Source organism: Temnothorax curvispinosus, unplaced genomic scaffold, assembly GCF_003070985.1.
Source record: "Temnothorax curvispinosus isolate PA1 unplaced genomic scaffold, ASM307098v1 QBEX01007529.1, whole genome shotgun sequence".
Taxonomy (NCBI): Eukaryota; Metazoa; Arthropoda; class Insecta; order Hymenoptera; family Formicidae; genus Temnothorax; species Temnothorax curvispinosus.
Window position 1 is genome coordinate 1 of NW_020217309.1, and position 14,014 is coordinate 14,014.

General features: G+C 45.5%; 1 protein-coding gene across 1 annotated transcript; it reads left to right on the forward strand.

Moving 5' to 3' along the window:
• Positions 1-12,047: 12,047 nt before the first annotated feature.
• Positions 12,048-12,722, forward strand: LOC112457134. The gene has a single exon (XM_025020034.1). The coding sequence runs from the start codon at positions 12,048-12,050 to the stop codon at positions 12,720-12,722; it is 675 nt and encodes a 224-aa protein (XP_024875802.1).
• The last annotated feature ends 1,292 nt before the right edge of the window (positions 12,723-14,014 follow it).

Sequence of the window (14,014 nt, forward strand, 5' to 3'; positions counted from 1 at the left end):
GTTTCACAACGCAGGGTAAAATACAATAATTTAGACTAATTTTTTTTATATTTTTACATTTATAATGTAAATTCAACATACAGATTTGTCACATATATTTTTTCTACATATTTCCGTTTTTTTAAATTTTGTTACATGTTTTAATTGTTGCATTATTCCAGTTAAAAACTGAATAATGCTGAATTAGCATCGCTTTAGAAACTCAAACCCGTAAAAAAAGTAATTGATTATAGTTTTTCCGTCGATAAATGATATTCAGAAACTACAAGTGTATCTCAGCGACAAATTAAGAAAAAATTATGAAGCTTTAAAAGAACATTTTTCGAAGAAGGCTTGAAATGATTTAGCTGCCAGTAGTCTGATTTCTATTCAGCTATTCAACAGACGTCGAGCAGGCGAAATCAAACGGATATTAATTAATTTTAAAAATTATCAAAAAATCGACGAAGACACAATTGGCGAAGCTTATACCAAATTTTCAATTGAAGAAAAGAAAGCAGCACAAAAATACGTACGATTCACAATCCGGGGAAAGTTGAACCGTACAGTACCAGTGTTATTGCACAGGGAACTTCTAATGTGCTTAGAACTTCTTTTAAAAAACAGGCATTTGGCAAACGTAAATAAAAACAACCCGTATTTGTTCGGTATTCAGCTGTTCAACAGACGTCGACCAGGCGAAATCAAACGGATATTAATTAAAGATTTTCAGAAAGCAGCTCAAAAATACGTGCAATTCACAATCTGGGGAAAGTTATACCGTTCAATTTCGCCTGCTCGACGTCTGTTGAACAGCCGAATAGAAATGAGGCTACTGGCAGCTAAATCATTCCAAGTGTCGAAGAGAAGTTTTTGCATAATCAGCAAGGCATGATGAACACGTCACGAAATCTGTAGCAAGTTTTTTATACTTGGCATTCGGCCTCCGCGTAACTATTCGTTCTCCAGTATTAATAGCTCTATTCGTATTAAAATAGAATTGTCCACGTTTTCGAATTTTTTCCATTATTTTCTTCCGTTTGTTAGATCCTTTCTCGAAGCTCAAAAATTGAACTTCCTCCTCTTCATCCTTGTGCTTACGGATAACATGTCGGCTTAACTTTCCTTGTTCCGCCTTGCAGAAAACACAAAAATTCTTTTTAATTCCAGATTCAGCGCTTTTTACAAACATTTCCACGTCGTCTGGTGCGCTGGTTCAACTTTATTGACTGTAAAAGAAGCATCCAAATCCGTCGATATGTTTTGAGATGTCGTAGAAACATTATTAATATCGGTATTATTCTGTTCTTTTTGTCCTATGCTACCATTCGAACTCTCAAAATCAGGCACGTACGAAAAATCGCTGGAGTTATTAGAGACGACAGAGCTGCGACTGTCGTTCTCCTTATCAGAAAGATTGGGCTTGTTAGGGACCTCGCTAATCAATCGATTAGCATCTACAATATAAAGAAGAAGTTGTTCAAAAGCGTTGTGAAATAAAAAATATTACAGATTGGACATTGTTCGAGAGCACGCGGTTGCGCGAGATAGCGCGAGGTAACGAGACGACCACAAAAGCAAGGAACAAGTACCGAATTGCAAAATAAACAAATATATTTAATAATGTCTAATATGTACAAGTATTTACAGTTTTTTCCCTTTTTTCAAGGAAGCCGTGGAGCGCGCACAGAAGCTACGGCTAGAGATGCGGCGAAAACGTTCAAAACGCGGAACAGCGGTGTGCAAAGCGGAGTACGAAAGCGGGTTTTCTATGATCTGCGAGCGAAATCGGTTCCGCGGCGCGGCGACGGTCCTTTTAACACCTCCGAGGCAAAACTCCCTCCCTGCAGATTTCCCAGAATTTCGGGAGGGTGATTGGCCGTCGGAGTCCTGCGTCATGGAGCCGACGTCACCGATTTCACGTGGTGACCCGACGGGGTCGTCACCTGTTTTCGAGTGCTTTGTGTATAGCATGGATCGTTCCTTTGTTCTAGCGTTGTTGTTTGACTTTATTATCGATAACAATGTTAAAGTTTCTAGAAAGCTAATCCCGAAAGATCCATACTATACCGAATATTTCCTTGACAATTCTTATGCGACATTTTTGACGAACATTAGTCACTTTCACTTCATAAAATATTAAACCGAAATTTACTGCAAGCGTGCATGTGCTGACATGCAGCCGAACGCGACTTCGTCGCGATGCTAAGTTTGCGATCTCAAACAGTATGGTTAGGCAGTTCCCCGAAAAGTGGTGGGAGTAATGTTGGTACGAACGAAAATCTCTATACGATTTAGTAGTTACTAATTTTAGTTTCTAAGAGTTAGTACCACTGTGTTAGTAGTAAAGCTGTCAGTTTAAGTAACTTCTTTGACATATGTGCGCGCGTGTGTATTTAAATAGCATAAATCGTATTACTGCTGTACATCCAAATGTAAGTATAAAATACATTGTAGTATTTCATTAAAATAGAATTAAATAAAGATGATAAATTAATAAAAATATAAGTAAAAAGACAAAGTGAGAATATAAAGCGAATAAGGTGAAAAACGATTTTAGTCGACACAGAGCATCAGTGACATTACATATATATTATAATTTTGCATTCAACAATGTAAATGTAATTAACATATGTTGTTGTATTACATTAAAATTACTGAATGCGAAATTATAACATAGAAGTAATGACACTAATGCTCTGTGTCGACTGGGATGATATTTAAATATCATCATATGTATGTACGATTGTGTATGCGTACGATTGTGTATGCAAGTGGATTAACAATAATTATATGTAATTAATCATTTTTATTTTTCAGTGTTTTGACCTGTCGCAGTAAATACCACTTATGGTTGTGGCATAGTTCTTCGCACTGGAATCAATTCGCTTGCGCACTAGAATCATTGTCATCAACAAATACATATCAGATAAGTAGCTAATATTCATAAAAGAAAAGATTAGGTATCTATGCGCTTTCTGTGATTGTAGGTGTTGAACCGATTTTTTTCTCTGATTTTTTTTTCAGTTTTCTAGCCATCCATATATATGCTTGCAGAATATCAATCGCTGGAAAACAATTCTGTACGAAGTAAGGTTGCCAAATTCTGAGGCTACTGTCGAGTGCGTTCTAATAAGCAGAAGTCACATTCTAACGTCAAATATCTATCAGTAGCAATGCGACGACAGATTGACGAGAGAGCAGGTTTGTAAAATCATTTTTATTATCATTTTTTCATAGAGGCTTTTGACAGATATAATCAAAGTTTATCACTATCTTGTCATGTAGGCTACCGAATGATGTATGTTTCTTATCCTTCAACAAACAGGATTTATTGCCAATATTTGACTCAACACATATGGTTATTTGGATTTCAGATCTGATATGGAAATATGAAGTCTCCAAAAATTGAGGATCGATTCTTGAAGGAAACAACTGTGTAGCAAGATGAAAAATAGAAGTCATGTATTGCAAACAGATCAAGAAGAAGTATGAATTATGAGAAATTAAATAATCGCATGTCTGTATCTGTGAAAGGGCAAGGAAAATTAAAATTAAAATATAAAATAGAAACATGTTCGGAACTTTATTTCTCTTCCCACTAATTCGGACAGCTCGTATAGTGTCAGTAGCAAATCTATCTCTGCTAAATTTTCAAATTTCTGCCAAATTTTATAAATATGTTTCTCTTTCTTAAAGTTATTGCACTGCAATCTTGCCCAAAACGTGGGATAATTGAACATGCTATTTATGCTTTTTTTGATGTTCCGTCAAGTTTGCTGTAAATAATATTTCATTATAAGAACAGTAAAAATATTTTTGAAATAAGTGTAACACAGTGTTAACAACATACCTAAAAATGCGACGATTGTAGAATGCGTATTCAGGCTTTTCTTCAGCTCTCTATTATGTCGCTCTGATATGTTGTTTGTTCTATCGAACTGCTTATATACGCAAAACGACTCGGGTTTGAAACCCTTAATCCACGTATCATAATAATAATTAAAATATGACTGTACATATTTACAATTGGCAAAAATAACCGTGGAGATTATATTAAAGCCTTCCTCTATTAAAGCCTCAGGCAACAAGGCTAAAAATATGAGCAACCTCACTGCACCATATCCTAATTCTTTTTGTTCGCCCTTTAATATTTTATGCTTTTTTGCATTATGTACCAACGCCTGTAATAAGGAAGCGACATAAGATAAAGTGCATTTCATATTTGTTATCATGTGTGTTGTTATTCTTATTACCTGGCTGTAATGAAAAAAGCAGCCAATGACTTTTATGCCAGGGAAGGCTATTTGTAGCGCATTTCGTTCCGCTCTTTCGAAATCAGATATCGCTTTTGTTGGATGGATTTGCACAATATTGCAAATTTTACTGAAAACATCTGTATAGTTTTCAGTAGTGCGACCGTGCATTATTGTGTAAACGATTGGAAACGTCTAAAATTTGAAAAACATTTTATTTAGTCACATATTTACATTGATATTAACTAATTATTTAAACAATACGGTTTAAATTGTCTTACTTACTCTGTCATTGTATTAGATAGATGCCAAATTGTCTTACTTACCCCGGCTTGACATCTATCTAATGACGATTGTCCATAACTGACAGTTACTGTTGTTCAATTGAGGCACGGTCGCAAATGTGCCATCAATGAAAATGGTCAAATGATCTTGATGGTTTTTCGTCAAATTGTCTATCAAATTGGTATTTATAAAAATTATAGCTTTGACGTCGTCGTTTTTAACAACAAATTCTATTGTAAATGAATTTGTTTCGTCAATTTGTAAAAATTGACTCCAATTTTGATTTTCTAAACAAGTTTTCAGCTGGTTTAAATTTTTCGGAGTCTGCCCAAAACATTTCTTCTTTCTGTAGCGTTCAATACATTTCTCCACGTTTTTGACATTTGTCAAATCCAGCACGTTATCACATCTAAGTGTTAATGCAAAAGTTATTAATTGTAAATATATATAAATATATAATATATAAATACATAAGTAGCTAATCATCTTTCTCATAGCATTTAGTATCTTCTTACTTTATTTGTTTTTACTCACGTTGAAACAATTCTTTTTTTGATTGCTTGTCGTTTCACCTGGATGCGACTGCTCTATTGCTTTTTTAATATCGGCCAATTGGCAAATAGGCTTAACATGATTGCGATGTCCGGTTAAAATGTAGTTGCCGTTTTTTACTCTCAAACGGGCTTGACATCTTACATTTTTGTCTCTTTTATAACTACATTCGTAATACCTGCGAGAAAGATATTCTTAATCAAATACATCAAATGATATATGAAAAACGTCTTTAGACGTCTTAATGATATCTTTAAACGTCATGCTTTTATTGTTAACTTTTGTTGCACAATGTTGGTGGTTCACAATTAACGATTGCCACACAAGATGGCGGTCGCACGCCTCGCTGAGTGCGATTTCGCGATTCAGGTACGCGAAAACCCGTACGTCTTTTGTATCGACGTCACGTAACGCTGTTGGCGGGCGTTCCCGTTTGTTTCGGACGCTGCGATAGACTTAATTATTCGTATTCCGTTTCGCGTTCGCGAATATTCTCAACGATACGCCGGGATAATACGCGCGAGGTTGCTACCGTAACGAGCGCCCACGAGAGACTGCCTCGAGAAACGTTGCTCTCTCGGGCTCCCTACCACCGAGGTTTTTCCCCTTCCATGGGGTCTCGGCCGCTTTCTCCTCTCTGGAAATTTCCATACTACGCCTTAACAATAGGTGTTTACGCGTTTCGGCACACCAGGTGTGCGCCAGATGTTCGCGATGGAAATTTCCAACGCTGGTACACTATTTGCGTCGCGTTTTTTCGACTTCCGGGTAGCAACAATTCAACTTTTACAATATTGAATTTTGAACGACGCCGACCTGTGCGCAAGGTCTCTCGGATGTCCCCGATCTCGATTCCGCGTCGACTTCCTGGAGAGGACATCCAGGTCACGTGTTAAACATCCGCCAATGGCGGCGACCTATCTGCCTACTCTCTAGGCCCTTACCGATCGTATACCGGCCCTACTTCCTGTAGCCGACGTCTAGAAAGACCAGTTGTCCGGACTGTCCGGACAACCCCCTGTTAGGATGGTCGGATTTTGATCGCGATTCGATCTTCGGGTGTACCAGGTGTCCCTGGTGACGCAATTCCCGTCTTTAGTATCTGTCCGGCAAACCGGGTGTTTGCGCGGTCAGATCGCGCTCGCGATTGATTCATATGTCTTAACGACCTTCCCTGAGTGCGCATTTTAAGTCTCAGCCCGGTCCGACGCTCGGTTCGATATATCGTGTCTGTGCGGCAAACCAGGTGTTTGCGCGGTCAGATCGCGTTCGCGATTGATCCCTGGGGTTTGTTCGTACCCCCTAAGCATGCAGATTCCGTGTCGTGACGCCACGACGTTTCGTTCGCTATGGTGCCCCCTGTCCGGCAAACCGAGTGTTTGCGCGGGCGGATCGCATTCGCGATAGTCTCCAGAGGTCGGTGAAGCCTTCCTCTGGCGGCAGTTTTAATCTTTTGGCGCTGCGTCGCCGCGTTCGTCATTTCGTGACGTGTCCGGCAAACCTGGGGTTTGAGCGATCGGATCGTGCTCGCGATTGTTTCCAGAGATCGGTGAGGCCTCCCTCTGGCGGCAGTTTAAGCCGTTTGGCGCTACGGCGCTCCCTTCGTGTATTTTGCCGGTTGTCCGGCAAACCCCACGTTCGCGCGGTCGGATCGCGTTGATTTTCGCAGGATCCTTTTGTGAGGATACTAGGAGTCGGCATCTCGACCCTCGTTCGCCTGACGCGCGCGCTACCTATTTTACGCGTTCTCGCGTTGAAGATTGTGTGTGGCTCGACCAATCATTGTTCTGGTGCTTCTAACGGATCCACGCACCTGTAGAAATGAAAATAAACTGCTGTTCCCCTGGTCGGGCCAGGCACTTCGTGCCGCAAAAGAAACTAAATAAATTTGTGGATCGCTGAAAAAGAAAATCCTAATGTTCTAAATGGGCCGCTGCCCAGCGACCGCTGTCGCATATCTTATAGGCTATTACGCCGGACGGATGGGCTCAATGACTTTATTAAAATAGAAATATGTACAAGGTTTCTCTGATTCCGTCCTCGGAACGAGTGCATGTCTCTTAAAATCTATATGGGGATCTCCCCCTCGTCAGGTGTCTCGCCTTCCCCACTGGATGGGCTGACAAAGTCCTCATCCTCCTCCGGCTGCTCCCACGGCTGCGTCGGCAAGGCGGTTATTGTCACCGTGTCGGTAACGGTGGCCCGGGTTAGCTCGATCCGGTACGCGCTGTCGAATGCTTCGGCGGCGCGTCTGATCGCATCGAGTTCGGCGGGAGAGCCCCATAGGCGCGCGTCTCCCGCCAATTGCACAGAGTGTCGTGCCATCTGGCGACTCACCACCGGCGATGGCGTGCTTCGCCGGCTCTCCTCAGCTACTCGCCGCGGCTGCGGCGTCGCCCGTCGCTCCGCTCGCCTGATCTCCTCCGGCGTCAGTCGGGTTATGACTACCCGAGGTTGGCTAAGGAGTTGGCCGCGCACCGTTTTAGTGCACGGCTTCAAGGTTATCATTCTATCAATAAAAATTCAAGAAAGAAAAAATAATACAGTTTTATTTTTCATATGACAACATTCCAAGCATATTTGTATACATATACAATAAGAATTACTGTAAGGCTATCATTCTATCAATAAAAAAAATCAAAAAAGAAGAACTAATACAGTTTTATTTCTCATATGATTGGAGTTGCTTTTTTAGAATTTTAACTTTGTACAAAGCTGCAGATATTGCGGCCGACGAATCGCTTGAAGCGAGCGCGCGCTCCCGAGCGCGTGACGTAGCGATCACACATTCTCGCAACGTGAGTTCACCGCGAGCTTAAGTTTGCCCCGACGCTCGCCCAATTACAAGCGCGCGCCGTGTTAAAACCATATTTTTGGCAAACCCTCATTCGCGCAATTTGTCTCTGGCCTTCTAGAAGGTTCATTAACGGCAAGAAATACCCCTCCCTGTACGGGGAACCTTCTGGAAGGTCAGAACCGATAAAAGAACCCAACGGAGCGACGCTCGTCGCAGTCTTTCGCTAGAATTCCGCATTAGCCGTTTCGTAAATTCAGATTACTGTAATTAATAGAGTGCATAGTTGTAATAATAGTTGTGTTACTTTTCTTTTATTAAATGTTAAACCGAACAATCAGAGCTTATTTCTTACTGACATTCCTTTATTCCTCGCGATCCAATTGAACTGATAAATTCAAGAACATTTTTGGTCCTTCGAGCCGGATCTATCGGATTCAGTTCCGCTTCGGTCCTCTTTTCGCGATAAAAAATGCGTGCTTGCTGTTCGTTGTGAACTGTTTTTCCGTGCAATGCCTGAAAAGAAAAATCAAATGAACGACTTAATACAAGGACAAAGAGATTTACATGGGAGGATCTCACGCGTGGTGGAAAATCTCCGGAAGCTGGGGCAAGCCAACATCACCGCTGGCGCCGTTCAATCCCGTTTGGCCAGCCTCGAAAGCTGTTGGAACAAGTTTGAGGAGCAGGACAAAACTCTTCGTACGGTTCACCGGGAAGCTGTGAGCGGTACCTCTTACCTGAAAGAAGATTTCTTTAGCCTCGTGGAAAAGGCATACCTCAATCAGAAGGGGACCTTACTCGACTGTTCCACTCGATTTTCTCGCACTTCACAAGCCGAATCGAGAGCGGATCCGTCAGCATCACGAACCACGCTACTCAGAATCCAACTGCCAGAATTCACGGGGAGGTATGAAGATTGGCCCGCTTTTCGAGACTTATTTCAGTCCCTCATCGGCAAGGACAGCAGTCTAAGCAAGGTAGAGCGACTTCATTACCTCAAGGTAAGTCTGAAAGAAGATGCAGAGGCGTTAATTAAAAACTTGCCTACAACAGCGGAAAATTATCGACGCGCGTGGAAAATCTTATGCGAACAGTTCGAGAACAAAAGACTACTAGTGCGGTCTTGTTTAACTAAATTTACCGCGTTGCAAAAAATGAAATCTAAAACGGCTACTGAATTGCGGAAAGTACTAAACGACTGCCGGCGCGCTGGAGAGCATCGGTCGTCCGATATCGAGCAGCAAGGACCTTTTCGTTTTTTTTGTAGTGGAAGCGGCTCGACGCTTGCACTCGCCGAGAATGGAAAAACTCTATCAGCGAGTCGCCGAATCCCCCGACTTATGAAGCTCTTAAGCGCTTCCTCGATCGCCGGCTCCAAACGTTGGAAGCAATTCAGCCGGGAAGATCAGAGACGCCTGCGAATAAATCTACGAAAACGGGAAATAAAGCCTCGCGATCTCATCATGTGCAAAAACGAGAGCCCGGTTTCTCGCGATGCGGAATCTGTAAGAAGAAGCATGCTCTGATGTTGTGCGATGTATACAAGGGCAAACCCGCTCGGGAACGAAAACAATACGTCGACAGTAACTCCCTTTGTGAGAACTGCCTCGGACGACACAAGGTCAACGATTGCCCGTCCAAAAGACTGTGTTCGGTGTGCGCCGAAAAACATCACACTTCACTGCACGATGCTTTCCGAAAAACTCCGACGGAGCCCGAGGCCGCTAAGACCGAAAGCGTGACAACCGCGCATGTCGCGCGAAACTCTCCGCGTACTCAACCGTCCGTACTTCTTGCTACCGCTCAAGTTCAAATACTTGATCGCTACGGGAGATCAATCGACGCGCGAGTTTTAATCGATCAGGGATCGGAAGCGACGATCATAACGGAAAATCTCGCTCAAAGACTAAAACTTCCACGAAGACAGACTTCAAGGGGACCCGCTTGCAACCCGTTGCACAAAAGACAATTTTTGGATGGATCCTACTGGGTCAATTCAAGCCAGTTGAGGAGGATCAAAGGGTGTCGAGTCACCAGTGCCTACTCGGCGAATCCCTCTCTACCCTCGTCAGGAAATTTTGGGAGCAGGAGGAGCTTCCGATTTCACCCACACCTCTCACGCTCGAAGAACAGGAGTGCCAAGAATGGTTCACCCGAACACACCAACGAACTCCCGACGGTCGCTATGTCGTTCGCTTGCCTGTACGCTCGACCCTGCCGGACCTATCGGAGACTCGTACCGCGGCGATCCATTCTCTTCTCCGCACCGAAAGGCGTTTCCTGAGAGACACTGAGTTCAGAGAACTCTACACGGACTTCATGAGCACATATGAGGACTTAAATCATATGTCACGAATCACGACATCGTCTCACCTGCCAGCAAGGGTCTGCTACCTCCCGCATCACGGAGTGTTCCGAGCCGCCAGCACCTCGACGCGCCTCCGAGTAGTCTTCAATGAATCTTGGACCGTCTCCTCGGGCACATCGCTCAACGAACACCTCCATGTCGGACCTAACTTGCTGCCAGCCCTAGCCGACAGAATTCTTCGTTGGCGATGGCATACTTATGCGATGGCAGCCGATATTGAGAAAATGTATCGGCAGATACTCGTTCACGAGGAAGATCGGGACCTGCAAAGGATCGTATGGAGAAAGGATCCGGACGGCGAAATACTGGACTTACGGCTCAACACCGTTACCTATGGACAAGCTTGCGCACCATTCCTCGCTCTCAGTTCCCTTCGTCAGCTTGCAAGCGATGAGCAGGTCCGCTTCCCGGAGGGTGTCTCTGTAGTGCTCGAGGACTCCTACATGGACGAATTCTACTTCGGGGCCGATACAAAAGCGGAAGCCCTGGAAAAGCAAAAACAGTTAGGTCTTTGCAAGGCGGGCGGCTTCCCCCTGAAGAAGTGGACAGCCAACTCTACCGAACTACTCGAGAACATACCCGAGGACGATCGCTTGCCACGCCAGTCTCGCGCCTGTACAGACGAGCGGATCACGCATTCTGCGCTGGGACTTCTTTGGGATCCGCTGGGGGACTGCTTCTCTTTTGCCGTCAAACCACCGGCGGGGAGTGCCGTGACGAAGCGCTCAATTCTATCCCAGACTGCCCAGCTCTTTGATCCACTCGGCTGGCTCACTCCAACAATCGTTCTAGCGAAGATCTTCATCCAGTCCGCGTGGTTGTTGGGCCTTGACTGGGATGAACCTTTACCGGAAAACAAAGCTGCTCGATGGGTTAAATTCAAGGCGGAGCTGCCGGTGCTCTCAAACATAAGAGTCCCAAGAGCGCTAGGCAAGGGAACAACAAATTACCTGAGGACGGTGCACGGCTTCGCTGATGCGTCAGAGCGCGCGTACGCTGCAGTGCTCTATCTGAGAGCTGAAGGCGAGGACGGCGAGATCAAGGTAACACTGATCACTGCGAAAAGTAAAGTTGCTCCTCTTAAGCAGGTAATCTTGGCGAGACTGGAACTCAGCGCGGCGGAGCTCTTAGCGCGACTCGCGAGACACTCGGTGGACGTTCTACGCCTGCAGGATCTACCGCTGCACCTATGGACGGATTCAAAAGTAACTCTCGGTTGGATTCAGGGACATCCATCGCGGTGGAAGACTTACGTGGCCAATCGAGTCGCCGAAATTCAGCGCTTAGTGCCAGAAGCTCAATGGAAGCACCTCCCTGGACGTTGCAACCCTGCGGACTGTGCATCTAGAGGTCTGTTTCCCAGTGAGCTAGTCAACCACGAACTATGGTGGCACGGTCCGAGCCTCTTGCATGAAGGAGCAAACTCGGCAGCAGTGGAACAGATCGAAGCGCCCGACGAGTGCAAACAGAGCAGCGAGCGCACACGTTGACCACATCCACTGGCGAACCCCCCGAGGAACATCCTCTGCTATCACAGTACTCGACACTCCATAAACTCCTGCGAGTCACTGCCTGGTGTCGACGATGGTTACCTCGAGAGCACCAGTCGAATGGAACCGGCCGCCGAGATCCAGGAGAGGCGCACCGTCGCCCCTTATCCGCCACGGAGATCGACGACGCAGAAAAATTGTGGATTCGCCATGTTCAAGCTATTCACTACAAAAGGGAACTATCTTTAATTGCCGTAGATTCCAAGGTTGACTGCAAGGGATCACTTACCAATCTCTCCCCGCTGCTGGACAAAGAAGGAATGCTGAGAGTGGGAGGCCGCCTACGACATGCGACCCTCTCCTTCGACGAGAAGCACCCAATTATTTTGCCGCCTCAATCGGCTCTCACCAAGTTAATCATTGAAGCCTGTCACAGGAGAGCACTGCACGGAGGGGCGCAACTGACATTAGGTATCGTACGCCAGCGTTACTGGGTACCACGTGGACGCAACCTGACGAAACAATGCATCCGTCGCTGTATCACTTGTGTGCGATGGCGGGCGGCATTGGCCGAACAGAAGATGGCCGATCTGCCTCGACCACGAGTAACTCCAGCGAGGCCGTTCCAATACACAGGCGTCGATTATGCAGGACCGATACTTCTGAGGACAGCGCCCGGACGGGGCCACAAGGCGACCAAGGGCTTTTTGGTGGTCTTCATCTGCCTAAGCACGAGGGCGGTACACCTTGATGTGGCCTCTGATTATTCCTCACAAGCTTTCATTGCCGCCTTTAAACGATTCGTCTCTCGACGAGGAATGTGCACTGAACTTTTTAGTGATTGCGGAACTAATTTTGTAGGTGCCGATGCTGAACTCCGCAAACTTTTTTCCGCTAGCACGAAGGAAGGACGATCCATTGCGGAGGAGATGGCCAACAATAGAGTACGATGGCGATTCAATCCCCCTGGAGCTCCACACTTCGGCGGTCTGTAGGAGGCAGTGGTTAAATCAGCCAAGCACCACCTGCGAAGAGTCCTCGGCGATGCCACACTTACCTACCAAGAGATGACCACTTTACTCACCTAGATAGAAGCATGCCTCAACTCCCGTCCGTTGAGCCCGCTCACGGATGATCCGGAGGACTGTGCTGCGTTCACCCCGGGGCATCTCCTTGTAGGGACGGCTCTCACAGCCGTGCCTGAGCCCTCTCTGCTAGATGTGCCTGCAGGCCGGCTCTCGCGTTGGCAGCTCCTGCAGCAAATACGCGATCAATTCTGGTCGCGGTGGCAGACCGAATATCTTAGGGGCTTAACCCAGCGATCCAAGTGGAAGGAGACGACTGCGTACCAACTTGGACAGATGTGCCTGATGCTGAACGAGAATACGTCTCCGGCGAAGTGGCCACTCGCGCGTATAACGGCCGTCCACCCGGGTGACGACGGGCTCATTCGGGTCGTCTCAATTAAAACAGCCACGTCGGAATTCAAACGCCCCATCGCGAAGCTCGTATTACTCCCTATCCAAGCTCGCGAGAAAGATAATTCCAATTAATAAACGCATAATTTCACCTGCCGAACGCTTTACTTTCAATGAATTCTTACCGTAAATTCAAGGAAATAATAGAGCAGCCGTCGCCGTGTCCGTCCCGCGCCGTCATTTCGCTCGTCAACTCAGTTAATCCTCGATCACTTAAATCACTCGTCACGACATTATACGCGGTAATCACTCGTTTCAGAATTATCACTGATTATCACCGATAAGAAAACGACGCGACGTACCCTCTCGCAGTGTTGTGGGCGATAACCTCGAACCTAGCGTTACTATCGTGAATCGTCTATCAATGAAATCGGTTCGTTCGTTCCACCTAACGAGGCGGGCGGGATGTACAAAGCTGCAGATATCGCGGCCGACGAATCGCTTGAAGCGAGCGCGCGCTCCCGAGCGCGTGACGTAGTGATCACACGTTCTCGCAACGTGAGTTTACCGCGAGCTTAAGCCTGCCCCGACGCTCGCCCAATTACAAGCGCGCGCCGTGTTAAAACCATATTTTTGGCAAACGCTCATTCGCGCAATTTGTCTCTGGCCTTCTAGAAGGTTCATTAACGGCAAGAAATATCCCTCCCTGTACGGGGAACTTTCTGGAAGGTCAGAACCGATAAAAGAACCCAACGGAGCGACGCTCGTCGCAGTCTTTCGCTAGAATTCCGCATTAGCCGTTTCGTAAATTTAGATTACTGTAATTAATAGAGTGCATAGTTGTAATAATAGTTGTGTTACCTTTTTTT